Source organism: Cryptotermes secundus, unplaced genomic scaffold (assembly GCF_002891405.2).
Source record: "Cryptotermes secundus unplaced genomic scaffold, Csec_1.0 scaffold336, whole genome shotgun sequence".
NCBI lineage: Eukaryota > Metazoa > Arthropoda > Insecta > Blattodea > Kalotermitidae > Cryptotermes > Cryptotermes secundus.
This window is the reverse complement of record NW_019720567.1, coordinates 178409-190847: the sequence shown is the minus strand read 5'-3', so window position 1 is coordinate 190847 and position 12439 is coordinate 178409. Positions and strand designations below refer to the sequence as shown.

The following is a 12439-nucleotide window of genomic DNA, read 5'->3' as shown; positions in this document are numbered from 1 at the left end:
TGATCATTACCCGGCAATTTATACCTTTTCAATTTAGGAATTTCAAACTCAAAAGGGCTAGGATCAGGTATTAACGGCTCAGCCGTATGTATTTTATCTGCCTAATATCACTGACCCAATGTACTTTCAAGTGATTCTTCCACCTAATCAAAATGTTGTGGAAATCTGCAAGCAGTCTAATAAAATTATCAAATAATAATTAAATAAATTACTGTACAAGAAACTACTCAACTGATAACATTTTTATTTTTTTTTAATTCGCTTAGTGGGGAGTGGAGTCCAACTGGCTCCACTCGGCACAGCGGCCACTGATTGGCCTACTGTAGCCTGCCCTGGGTGATTATGATGATGGAGAATTTGGTGGAATGAAGATTGGCAGGGGAAACAGAAGTACTCGGAGAAAACCCGCTCCAGCGCCACTTTGTCCACCACAAATCCCACTTGACCAGACCTGAGATCGAACCAGGGCCGCCGCAGTGGGAAGCCAGCGACTAATTGCTTGAGCTATGGCGTGGCCTACTCAACTGATAACTCTGACCATGCCTCACCAGTTCTGCTAAAACCATAATGCTAGAGCAATCAAAGTTATCTCTTAGCATGGTTTGTCCCATTTAATAGTATTTCCATCTCTTCCATAATAAGCTAGCCCAGTCATTGCAATGATTAATATAGTGACAACCTCCATAAGTACAGGGGGGACTCCTGATATACCACTTGTGTTACTGGATGCCCATAATGCATCATGAATGAACCTTTATGCCCTCATCATAGAATAGGTCTTTCCAAGAACTTAACTTTTAATTAACTAAAATGTCTTCGGAGTGTACAGGGTGCCCTACCTTCATACATAACGTTTTCAAATATTAAAAACGAAACACAGTCACAAGAAAATTTTGATGTGCTTGTATAGTCACACTCCATACACTGTAAATGATTTTCCTATTCATGATGTGTATGTATTGACTGTCTTCTAGTGCGCACAATCTCACTTGTCACTTCACTACATGTTTCGGCATCACTGTGCTATCCTCAGGTGTGTTATTTATGTTAAACTATTGCACTGCTCGCCATCATGTGTCGTTTATAAAATGATTTAAAATGTATATTCGTCATGTACTATAATAAAATTTATATGTATTAAAATTTGTTAAGATTTGTTATCTTATACGTCGTATTTCAAACTCGCGTATTATATCATTCTTCTGCTATGGGAGTCGTTCTTCCTATATTTTGTGTATACTGTGTCTTGTGATGTGTCCTTCTTTTGTGGTTGCACGCGTTCCTACTGTTTTTTTTTTTTGAGAACAGTAATCACATAAATACAGAGTTTTCAGTTATGGATATTATATTCCATTACTGCTGTACACTGAAACATGTCATGAGCTGGAATGTCAATTCACTTTTAATGAGCCATCAGAATGAATCAGACTTCCTATCTGAAGGCTGTGCTTCGTTAGATAACAGACTTGTATTTACAGTGTAAGATAAGGGTGCTCTATCCAATGAATCCATTCAACTGTCTGAAAAGGAAACATCTGAAATGGTCCCATGGTGACATTTCCAAGATTCTGTGTTTAGCCTTCCCCACTAAATAGCACACAATAGCATAAAAACCTAGCGTACTATTATACTGTCCTCCCTTTTGCAAATTAGCTGGTATCCAAACGATATTCAATCCCTTTACTGAACTCTGTTGGCTCATGATGATGATGATGATGATGATGATGATAACTATGACCTCGACGATAATGATGGACATCACTCTGTAAGATTAATTTCTTGGGCTTTGTCCATCAGCCCAGTTTTCTAAAACTGTTAAATTTTAGAGACTCATTCATAGTATGAAAGAGTAGATTTTTGTTCACCTGAAGATGGCAATGGAGCTAATTTCCAAAATGTAATGATTCTGAATAACTGTGAAGATGGACAAGTCCAAAAGAACAGTCTTCATCAGTCTCTTCCACAAGCTCCATAATTAATAATATATAATTTTTCTCTCATTTTCAATACACGCCTATGCAGCTGACATAACGGTGCTAAGTAAACCAAGAAACAATCAGTCATGAAGAGATACATGGTTTAATAAATAAATAACTTTATATAGTGAAATCATGTGATTCAAACCAAAACTTACATGTAGTTAGCCCAGTGTACTATTACCAGATGTGAAATTCTATTATGTCTTAGAAAAGGAAGTCAGTCACAAATATACAATTACTGATCTCACACAGTTATCCTTGAAAATTATCAACAAATTACCATCAATTACGATCATATTTCAAACATGCAAGCAAACAGGAAGACGGTATAAATTTAGAAGTGGTTCAATAGTTTACCACCTGAATGTAAATCACTCAGTAACTGGTAAGCGCACTAAACTACAACAGAATTATAAGATATCTTTAAGTTTTGTTCCTTAAACCCATCGAGAGTACAGTACCCTGATGTAGATATTAACAGGTAGTGTAAAGCCACCAGAACATAAAGACATTGTTGAAGACTGTGTCTGAATGTTATCAAGAACTTCAGCAAAAGTATGGACTAATTCAATAGCTCATAAAAATCCACTCATATGTGAGTGCAACATATTGAGAAGATTAAAATTTATTTTTCATAAACCATTTGCATTTAACTGCATATTGCTAATAAAAAAAATGTTAATTAAAACTAGAACAGGTACCATGAAAATGTTTCAAATGAATATTGAGAAATATATTGAAACAACAAATTTCAGTCAAATCCTGAAAAGAAAAATGAGTAGCCAAAGAAAAAGTACTCACTCACTCACGGAGCGGAGCGGAGCCCTTCTTGAGAAACCGCCAACTGTGCAACTACTCAAGAACTTCCTAGCATTTTATGCAACTTGAAGGTTCATTACAGTCTCTACAAGAGCCCTCCACTGGTCCCTATCCTGAGCCACATGGCCTCAGTCCATACAATCCCATTCTATCTCTCTAAGATCCATTTTAATATTGTCCACCCACCTATGCCTTTGTTTCCCCAGTGGTCTCTTTCTATCTGGTTTTCCCACCAGTATCCTACATGCAGTCCACTTCTCCCCCATTCGTGCCACATGCCCTGCCCACCTCATCCTCCTTGACTTGATCATTCTAATTATATTTGGAGAAGAGTACAAGCTATGAAGCTCTCCATTATGCAGTTTTCTCCAACCTCCTGTCACTTCATCTCTCTTCGGTCCAAATATTCACCTCAACACCCTGTTCTCAAACACCCTCAGTCTATGTTCCTCCCTTAATGTCAGAGACCAAGTTTCATATGCATACAGAACCACAGGCAAAATTATAGTTTTGTATATTCTATTTTTATGTTTTTGGACAGGAGACAAAAAATTCTGGACTGAATGGTAGCAAGTATCACCCGAGTTCAATCTCCTCTTAATTTCCTACTCAAACAGGTTTTGATTTGTTACCGTTGTCCCCAAATATTTGAACTGTGCCACATTTTCAAAACATCTGTTACCTATCTTTATGTCACCATTTGCCCTGCATTTTGGTGACGAGACAGCAACATATACTTAGATTTCCCTGCGTTCACTTCTAGACCAACCTCCTTACTAGCATCAGTTAAAGTTTGTGTGTTTTTTTTTTTAATGGTATCTATATCATCACCCAGTAGATTCACATCATCAGCATAGATCAAGAGTTGATGTGACCCATTTAATTTCAGTCCCACCTGGTTTTCCTGGACCTTCCTAATGGCATATTCTAAAGCAGGGGTCTCCAAACCTTTCGAAACGCGGGTCACATTAGGTAATTCAGCACTTTCAACGGGCCGGATAAAATGAGAAATTAATAACTCTAGGTATATGGGTTTTGCCGGTCACGGCAGCCGAGCGGTCTAAGGCATGTACTGTCTTCGCTCGCTTGGANNGATGGAACTCTTTTTGCATTCTTAAAATCTGATTAAATTGAGGTGATGATGATCTGTTACAATTACACTGCACCACTGCAAGAAGTCTTGTGCACAAGACGGCTAGTAACGAACTGCTCGCGCTACCTACATTGCCACGAAGTGACACTGCCGATCAAGGCCGAACAAGTACGAAGAAATACCGCGCAATATACGGTCCAGAATTAGTAGAATTGTGAATAATATTAATATTAATATAATATGGAATATCAATATATTTTAAACACAATCTTCATTAATGAATTTGAAATCTATGAACAAGTATTTTTTACCAGTACTCATTAGAAAATTAGTTCAATTGCCGCATGTGGCCGGCGGGCCGTAGTTTGGAGACCCTTGTTCTAAAGTAAAGTTGAAAAGCAATGGCGATAAAGCATCTCCTTGTTTTAGACCATTCTGGATAGGAAATTTATCAGACAAATGTTTACCTATACAGAGTTTACCATACATTTCGTTTAAACACATTTTAATCAGCTTAACTAGTTTCGCGGGTATCCCAAACTCTTTCAGAATATTGTACAATACTTCCCCCCTAACTGAATCATAGGCTTTCTTGAAGTCTATGAATAGCTGATGTACTGTCTCATTGTACTCCCATTTTCTTCTCCAGTATCTGATGAATGCAAAAGATCTGATCTGTAGTTGATCTGTTACGTTGAAACCCACACTGATGATCCCAAATAATTTCATCTGTGTATGGACTTAACCTTGAGAGAATAATATTGCATAAAATTTTGTATGAAGTTGATAGCAGTGATCTCCCACAATAATTTCACGATGGTTTCACCCAATATATTAACACCATCGGCATAGATCAGATTCTGTGTACCATTCATTTCCAGTCCTCTCCAACTTTCTCGGACCTTCCTAATGGTATATTCTATATCAAAGTTGAAAATCAATGCTGACCTACATAAAAATATTCAAAACTGGACATATACTCGTATCTTCCACTCTTGTCACTTTGAAAACAGTTACATTTGCATAGTGACATCTGAGCTTTCTGTAGACATTACACTGAAGCAGAACTAGTACCAGAGGCAATACTTATACTCAGGCCTTGAGATATATAGTAGTTAAGTCATCAATGAAGGGTTAATGGAAAACATTTGGTGAATACATGTTTAGGCCTTATTTATAATCCTTCCAGCTGTACTATGGCCCTGGGGGGTCATCTCAGCCTCTAACAGAAATAAGTACCAGGAAACTTCCTGGGGGTAAAGCGCAGACAGAGCGTAAGGCTAACAACTTCACTGCCATTCATAAGCCAAATGTCTAGGAAATATGGTGAAGTCGTCCAATTTAAGCTAGTGCTTAAATTGGAATATTAAGAGTAAGACTTGGTGTAAGCGGCTTATAAACAACTGACACTTATATCCCTGCGGCACGTAATAGTGGCGCCATAGTGTCAGTTGTTAAGTGAAGCAAAAATATATACATATATTATGAGTAAAGGATGCTGCATAGCGTTTGTAATATTACACTCTGCAGCTGCAGGCTAGCGAGGTCTCAGGAATCGCTGAGAATATCGCTGGACCAGCGGCTTCAAAGATATAATTTGTAAGAAGGGTATTGGAGGATTTAAATTTGTAATACCCGCCTTCCTTTTGAATGATCGAATCAGAAGCAATGATGGAATTATATCTGCGAGGGTGGGAGAATTAATGTCCCAAAACTCAACGATATATTCCGAGCTTCTGGAGGAGTTCTCGTTCGGTCATTCTTACGGATAGACGTGTTTCTGCATATAATATATTAAACCAGTGAGCAATTGTAATGTGTGTAGGTGTAATATTATTATCCTTTGTCTCATAATCCAAGACCCGTATAACGACCCTGAGGAAGAAATTTCATTGCCACCAGAACCCAACCAACATCAGAAAGAAAAGGGAGAGTGAGCGGTAGCAATGGGAACCTCAATGTCTCATAACTTTATGGGCCTCCACAGCATGTTATAGGGATAGCTTTAACTTTTACCTGGAATATATGTATTTAATAAACAATTTCACATGTGCAAAATCCAAAAAGCAGATTAAACACTGTATTTAGTCCTGTTACTTGATCTAAGTATTTCACATTTATCACTAAGTATTAAGCATTTATCATCATGGAATAGGGAATTTTAATTCCCCTAGTATTATACAACTGGCAGCCAGACTTCTGAATAACTAATAATCTCTCTCTCTCTCTCTCTCTCTCTCTCTCTATATATATATATATATAAATTAATGTTATGGCGAGATGAAAGCTCCGAAATTATGTAATTTCAGGTTACCACAGCAATAAATTGTCAAGTGTGAACATACTGCATGAACATAAGATATGTAGCTGATCATGGGCAACAGAGCAGTCTTTTGCTTCAACATGTCATGTCTGTTCTGTGGGCATATTTTGATGAGGTTATGTGAAGTATAGTATACTACATAAAGGAGATCATTTATAATTGATTAAATGTGTATTTTACCTGTGGGACACGGCATTAATTGTTTTGACACATCATTGCATAACATGTATGAATAGGAAGGAATACAAGAGAAAGCAGGTGAAATTGACAGCATGGAAGCTTGTATAACAAATGAGACTTCTCACTTAAATCACAATGAATGACAATAAATCTTCTATGAAAATATTTGTATGAAGTACACTGCAAGTAGATTTTAAGTGTCTTATAAAATTAAGTTCCCTTTCTTGGTTCATGGATATATTGATCTCTGCACTAGATGGGGGCGAGTAGTTGGCTTCACGCACCTGCTGCTTTACCCCCCCCCACTGGGTAAAGAGCCCCCAGTACCCATTGGATAGGAGGCTGGTTGGGCCCCTCAGTGGTACTGACTGGGCTATCCTGACTCTACTATAAAAACATGTACATTTATTATCACTCACCTCCAACTAGTGCCGAGGTCAAGAAAACGTGGATCTATACACCACTCCCCCATACACCTTCAAGGCGTAGTGCTTAATTAGTTAAGAAACATGGATCTATACATCCACTCCTCCATACACCTTCAAGGTGTAGTGCTCAATTAGTTAAGCACAGGGACAACTTTCCCTTTTACGTTTATTATCACGAACAGTATGAAAACCCTGACTTACCACATATGACCTCCTACATAATATAAAAATGACAATCATAATTCTTTAATGGCATCCCTGATTTCATGTGTAAAAATACCACAGACAGGATACCCTTCCATTTTCACTGTTCTGTGTATTTACCAGGATATGTATCATCACAGCTTCAAACATTAAAATATATGACCATACACAGTATTTTCAAGTGAACTCTGCTTTAATTTGCAGCCAATCCCAGATACACTATAAACCATTCTAATCTACCTAACTTCTCTATAAACAACAAGTTAATTTAACAAATCATTCTAGTGCAACTGGTAGTTCGCTGGCTTCCCACCAGGGCAGCCCAGGTTCGATCCAGGGTCTGGTAAAGTGGGATTTGTGGTGGACAAAGTGGCGCTGGGGCAGGTTTTCTCTGAGTACTTCGGTTTCCCCTGCCAATCTTCATTCCACCATTTGCTCCACAATCACCCTCACCTATTTATTATCTGGGGCTGGTACAATAGGCCAGAAGTAGCTGCAGTACCAAGGACTTAGTCTCACCCCACTAGCAATAAAAAAATACTGTAACGCCACATTCATAGATATTTTCTCTACTTACCAGAATGAACATAATTATCGAGACGTTTCAGCTCTCCATGCAAAACTACTGCCAACCATGTAACAGTCACTAGCCAACAGAGGAGTAATACGGCAGCCAAGGACAGCCCAATAATTCGACCCTGGCAGTTACACGACTGTGTCTTCCTGCCTCGAGATGCAGAGTTCCCTCGAAGACGTCTACTGATATTGAAACAAAACTATAACTAACGAAGGGTATTGGAGACCAATCTTTAATTACTGGTGCAGAATTTGTAAGACAGAACCATCAGGATGAAGTCATAAGAAGTTTGATATTTCAAGTTCCAACAGAATATAATGTGACACTCAAAATATGTACACACACAGAACAGAGTATTACCATCAGGATGAAGTCATAAGAAGTTTGATATTTCAAGTTCCAACAGAATATAATGTGACACTCAAAATATGTACACACACAGAACAGAGTATTACCATCAGGATGAAGTCATAAGAAGTTTGATATTTCAAGTTCCAACAGAATATAATGTGACACTCAAAATATGTACACACACAGAACAGAGTATTAGTTCCCAACCAGATGACATTTCACATACATAAAAATATTACTAAATAATTAACAATAGATATTAACACCAAGCAAATTAATAAACACACCATACTTCTTAGGCTAGAAAGATATGCAGTAATATTGCAAATTTTATGATTTAATCACCCTCAGTAATTATTTTCCTCATGTAAACAAACCAGTCCCTCTGCTCTGTATTTATAGGCAAAAACACAAAAACATAACAGTAACATAGTAATGAGCAGTAATGTAAAATGTCAAGATAAGAAGTGCTAACAAGCAATCCTTTTTAATCTCATCACATTTTTGGCTAAACTAGCAATATGACAGGCTAATGGAGTAGCTGAACAATGCAGTGATGAGATGAAAAAAAGTTACTCTTAAGGAACATGGATTGTGGAAAGTGTAATAAGCCCTCTTTGTAAAGTGATAATACCTAATGTTTAGTGTTGATGAAACTGGAGTTTTGTTGTTCAATTCTGTTATGGGTCGCCAATACTATCAAATGTCTGTTCTGCCAAATGGAGACGGTTTCATGTGAATGGGAAGCAAAAGTCTAAGAAAGTGCACTTTAAAGCTACTTGCATATGTTCCTAAAACTATTTACAAATGCTAGTACAGACTAACCTCTTAATTCTCTTCTTTCTTGGTGGTGCCAACACGATTTCTGGAACGTCTGATGGCGAGTCCGTACCAGATGCTGACACACCCAGAAGTTTAAAAGACTCCTTGTTGTTGTTTTCCATTTCCACCGTACAATTTCAGAAAGAATCATGACAAGATTCACTCTAATATTTCAACACCTCTGATTAGATATCTAAGAAAAGTACATTAACATAACCTACAGCAGTAACAGATAAAATCTGTATATTCTGGGCAGACTAGCAAATTGAACACAGTATCGGTGCAAGTACAATCATAATAGTTTAAATCACACTTCAACGTATACCTAATATTCCTAACATCACCTGTTATCAAGCATTCTGTAACCACGACTTTCCTTGCTATCACACATACGAATAACTTTCGATTGTCACTTTCAATGTCGCCAAACACACATTTCACCACAAAATTTACCCCTACCGTCACCGACAATATATCCTATTCATTCAGGTATTCGTAAGAAACTTTAACTTATGCTAAACACATGTTACATGAAATCCATGAATTCCATTCTTAGGTTTAAAATTTATGAATTGACTGGGAAGAATTGGCACTCGAGCATACACACACACACACACACACAGACACGCACACGCACACACATACGAGTTGGCGGAATTTTGGACATTTCAGTGAGCTCGATTATACCTTGTAAAATAAAGGTATCTTATTACAATTATTATTTTGCTGGACATTATCCATCATCTTGTCTATTCTAAAAAACAATCTACTTTCTATTAAAAAACACAACGTTTCGAGAACTGGAATCTGTCCCCGTCTTCAGGTAAAACCTACTCAGTTGGGTCCAATAGACAGAGCTAGCCCCTATCTCCGGACAACTATGCCAATTTCCGAAGGGATTCATAAAAGAAGCACAACTTAATCCATCTGTGAGAGCTTAGTAATCTTAGTATCTTAGTAATGGAATATTCAAATACTTCCCATATATTATGCGTTTCAAAATTTATTTACTCCGAAAATCGAAATCGTTAAAAATTCACAAAAACAAAGTATACGAAATCCACCCAAATTTTGAAATCTTGGGGAATCGAAAGCTTGTGGCATTAGGGCTTCATTTTTTCTGAATTTTGGAAATATTTGATTATCTGAGTAGAAATTTTCAGGGTGTCAATCATTTGTAAACTCAACAAAATGACAAGGTTCAGTTCCATGCTCTGATGGATATGACTTGATGACCAGTAAGAATTAGTGGATGCGCAGTGGCGTGGTGCCCTGACCTATTTTAACCTAATATTGCTCAGTTTCGCCAAGTGTTTTCCATTGAGGAAGGAGGTGCGCAGTTTAATGCGCAGTTGTGTTACGTGAACCTAATATTACTTAGCAACTTAACGCTGCTCAGTCTCACCAAGTGCGAGCTCAGCGTTGAGGGAGGTGAGAAGTTTGAATGTGTAGTGGTATGTTGCCCTAACCTAACATAATCTAACCTAAACCTAACATTGCTCAATCTCCCCAAGTGCTACCCAAGTAATGAGGGAGGTGCGCAGTTAGATGCCCAGTGGTGGGCTGCTCGAAGTTTATTGCTGCAATAGCGTCCCCATCACACCAGTATGTCAATCATTCATCTTTAGTTGCTCCTAGCCGCTGATTTCTTATATAACAATAGATGCGCAGAAGAGATGGAAGAGATTGCCTGGCTATATCAAATTCTCCCTTCTCCTTCAGCGTTCCTTCAACGCTTTCCATGCAGTACTCTACTCTCCTTCTACTCCCCCAACTTTTAATCGATCAATAAACAATTTGTATTGCAGTGGATGTTTTTAATTGAATCCTGTCAAAATTAGTCAGTTGGATTAAAATGAAATCACTTTTATGGATTCACATATAACATAGGATACTTGTACTTAAGTATAATGCTGTGTTATCTGAGAAATATATATATATATATTTGTTTTGGAAACAAGAATTTATTTCAACACTTGCTCTACATTCTTTCCTTAGAGCTGTGAAATTTTTATAGACTGCAAATAAATTTTGTTATTTTTTATTCAACCAAATCAACATAATTCCTAATTTTAGTAATTTACTGTTTCTGTAATGGATATTGTACTGTTGTTACATTAATTAAATGAATGTACATGATGAGTCATGTATAAAATTACAACATTAATAATAACAATTTTTTGACCTGAAATGAATGCTAATATTTTTAAACCCTTGTGATGATTTCTATGATAGAACTGCAGGTGACAGGAAGAGAAATAACAAGTAAAGAATAATAGTTTTTTTCTTCCTTAAACATTCCTCAGGTACAAACAATTATTGAAAAACTAGGTTTCCTTGGGACAAATATAAATCATTGTATTTCTTACTAAAGTGGAGAATAATTTAATACTAACTGGAGGATTCACTTCATTGTGATATGAATTCCACATATTGTAATATGATAGTTGCACCAAAGAAGATGTACCCTCTCTTCAGTAATAGTACTTGCTGTAGCAAGAAGAGAGCAGCAGTAGTAAACCTCTCTATTGTTAATATCAGTTCATGGTTAATATCATTAGTGTCATTTGAACACTGTTTCGCGTAAGAGATATTCTTGCTAATATTTTTTTTATTTCTACAGTCTGTTTGTATTTGTAAAGGCTATGCATCTCTGTCATGCGCAATTTTGACTACATAGTAATGGTTGAGCAGAAGGACAAATGAGCTCAATATATGTAACTCAGAGCAATTAAAAAGAACTTTCGCAATAGGCAAATAAATGCTAGTAGTAATAATTTCCCTAGGTGGACACTGAGAAATCACACGTCATATTGAATTGTTGAGGAAAAAACTAAACGCCTGTTATATTAAGTTCTCAGGAAAGAATTCAGAGGCTTACAGAAGTTTGCATAGCTTTAACAAGCAGAATTTTTAATATACGAGTAAATAAGAATGAATAAATGCTGCAGAATAAGGTAAAGTTATTAGGAAAGTATTATTTCTAAGCAATTCCTAGTAGAAGTGGTGCAGAATATTAATACAGTTTCATAATTTTGTACACACAAATTGCATTTACATTAGCCATCATACCCCCTGCCATCTAGTGAGTAAAGTATTAAACCAGTATTGATATATTGGGTTTCTGGACTTTATCCATCGTCCTAGTTTTTAAGATAACAAAAAAAAGACGTTTCGGAAACTGGATCTGTTTCCGTCCTCTGGTGAAGGAAAAGGGGAACACCTATTCTGTTGGGTCCGTTAGAAAGAGCTAGACTCAATCACTAGACAAACCAGTGTCACACAACATGAAGATTATAAACACCTGAGACCAGGCTAAGTCCATGAGAGCTAATAAGAAAAATTTTTTTCATAACAAATTGTAGCAAACACATACAAGCGTGGAACCAGGATAGATAGATCTGTAGAAATTTATGCCACGAAACCAAACTCATAACCAGGTCCATGACCCCACGGCATGGAATAGAAAGAATAACTAGTAACAAAAACTAATAGTGTCTAACTACTGTCAACAATGGAGTAAATCACGTCTATCTAATTTAGAACTTAATAGAAATGAATATAAGCATATATCTCGTCATACAGATCTTCTATGTGAATTGGCGACTTCATTGCTGATAATGGGGATCCAAATGGGAGAAAAGTCCAAACTGGGTTCGCTAA

At 37.0% G+C, this 12439-nt stretch overlaps 1 protein-coding gene across 3 annotated transcripts in view; it reads right to left on the bottom strand.

The window, feature by feature from the left end:
- The window catches only part of LOC111868966, a 43215-nt gene that overhangs the window by 19071 nt on the left and 11705 nt on the right, over window positions 1-12439 (bottom strand). The window contains exons 2-3 of one of the 3 annotated variants that reach the window (XM_033753278.1): window positions 8780-8900; window positions 7604-7785 (exon numbers count right to left, since the gene is read on the bottom strand). In XM_033753278.1, coding sequence (XP_033609169.1) covers window positions 7604-7785; window positions 8780-8898 — 301 coding nt within the window. In that variant the 5' untranslated portion in view covers window positions 8899-8900. Of the gene's footprint in view, window positions 1-7603; window positions 7786-8779; window positions 9456-12439 lie in introns of those variants that run through there. The other 2 variants (XM_023860119.2, XM_023860113.2) reach the window with 2 other exon arrangements.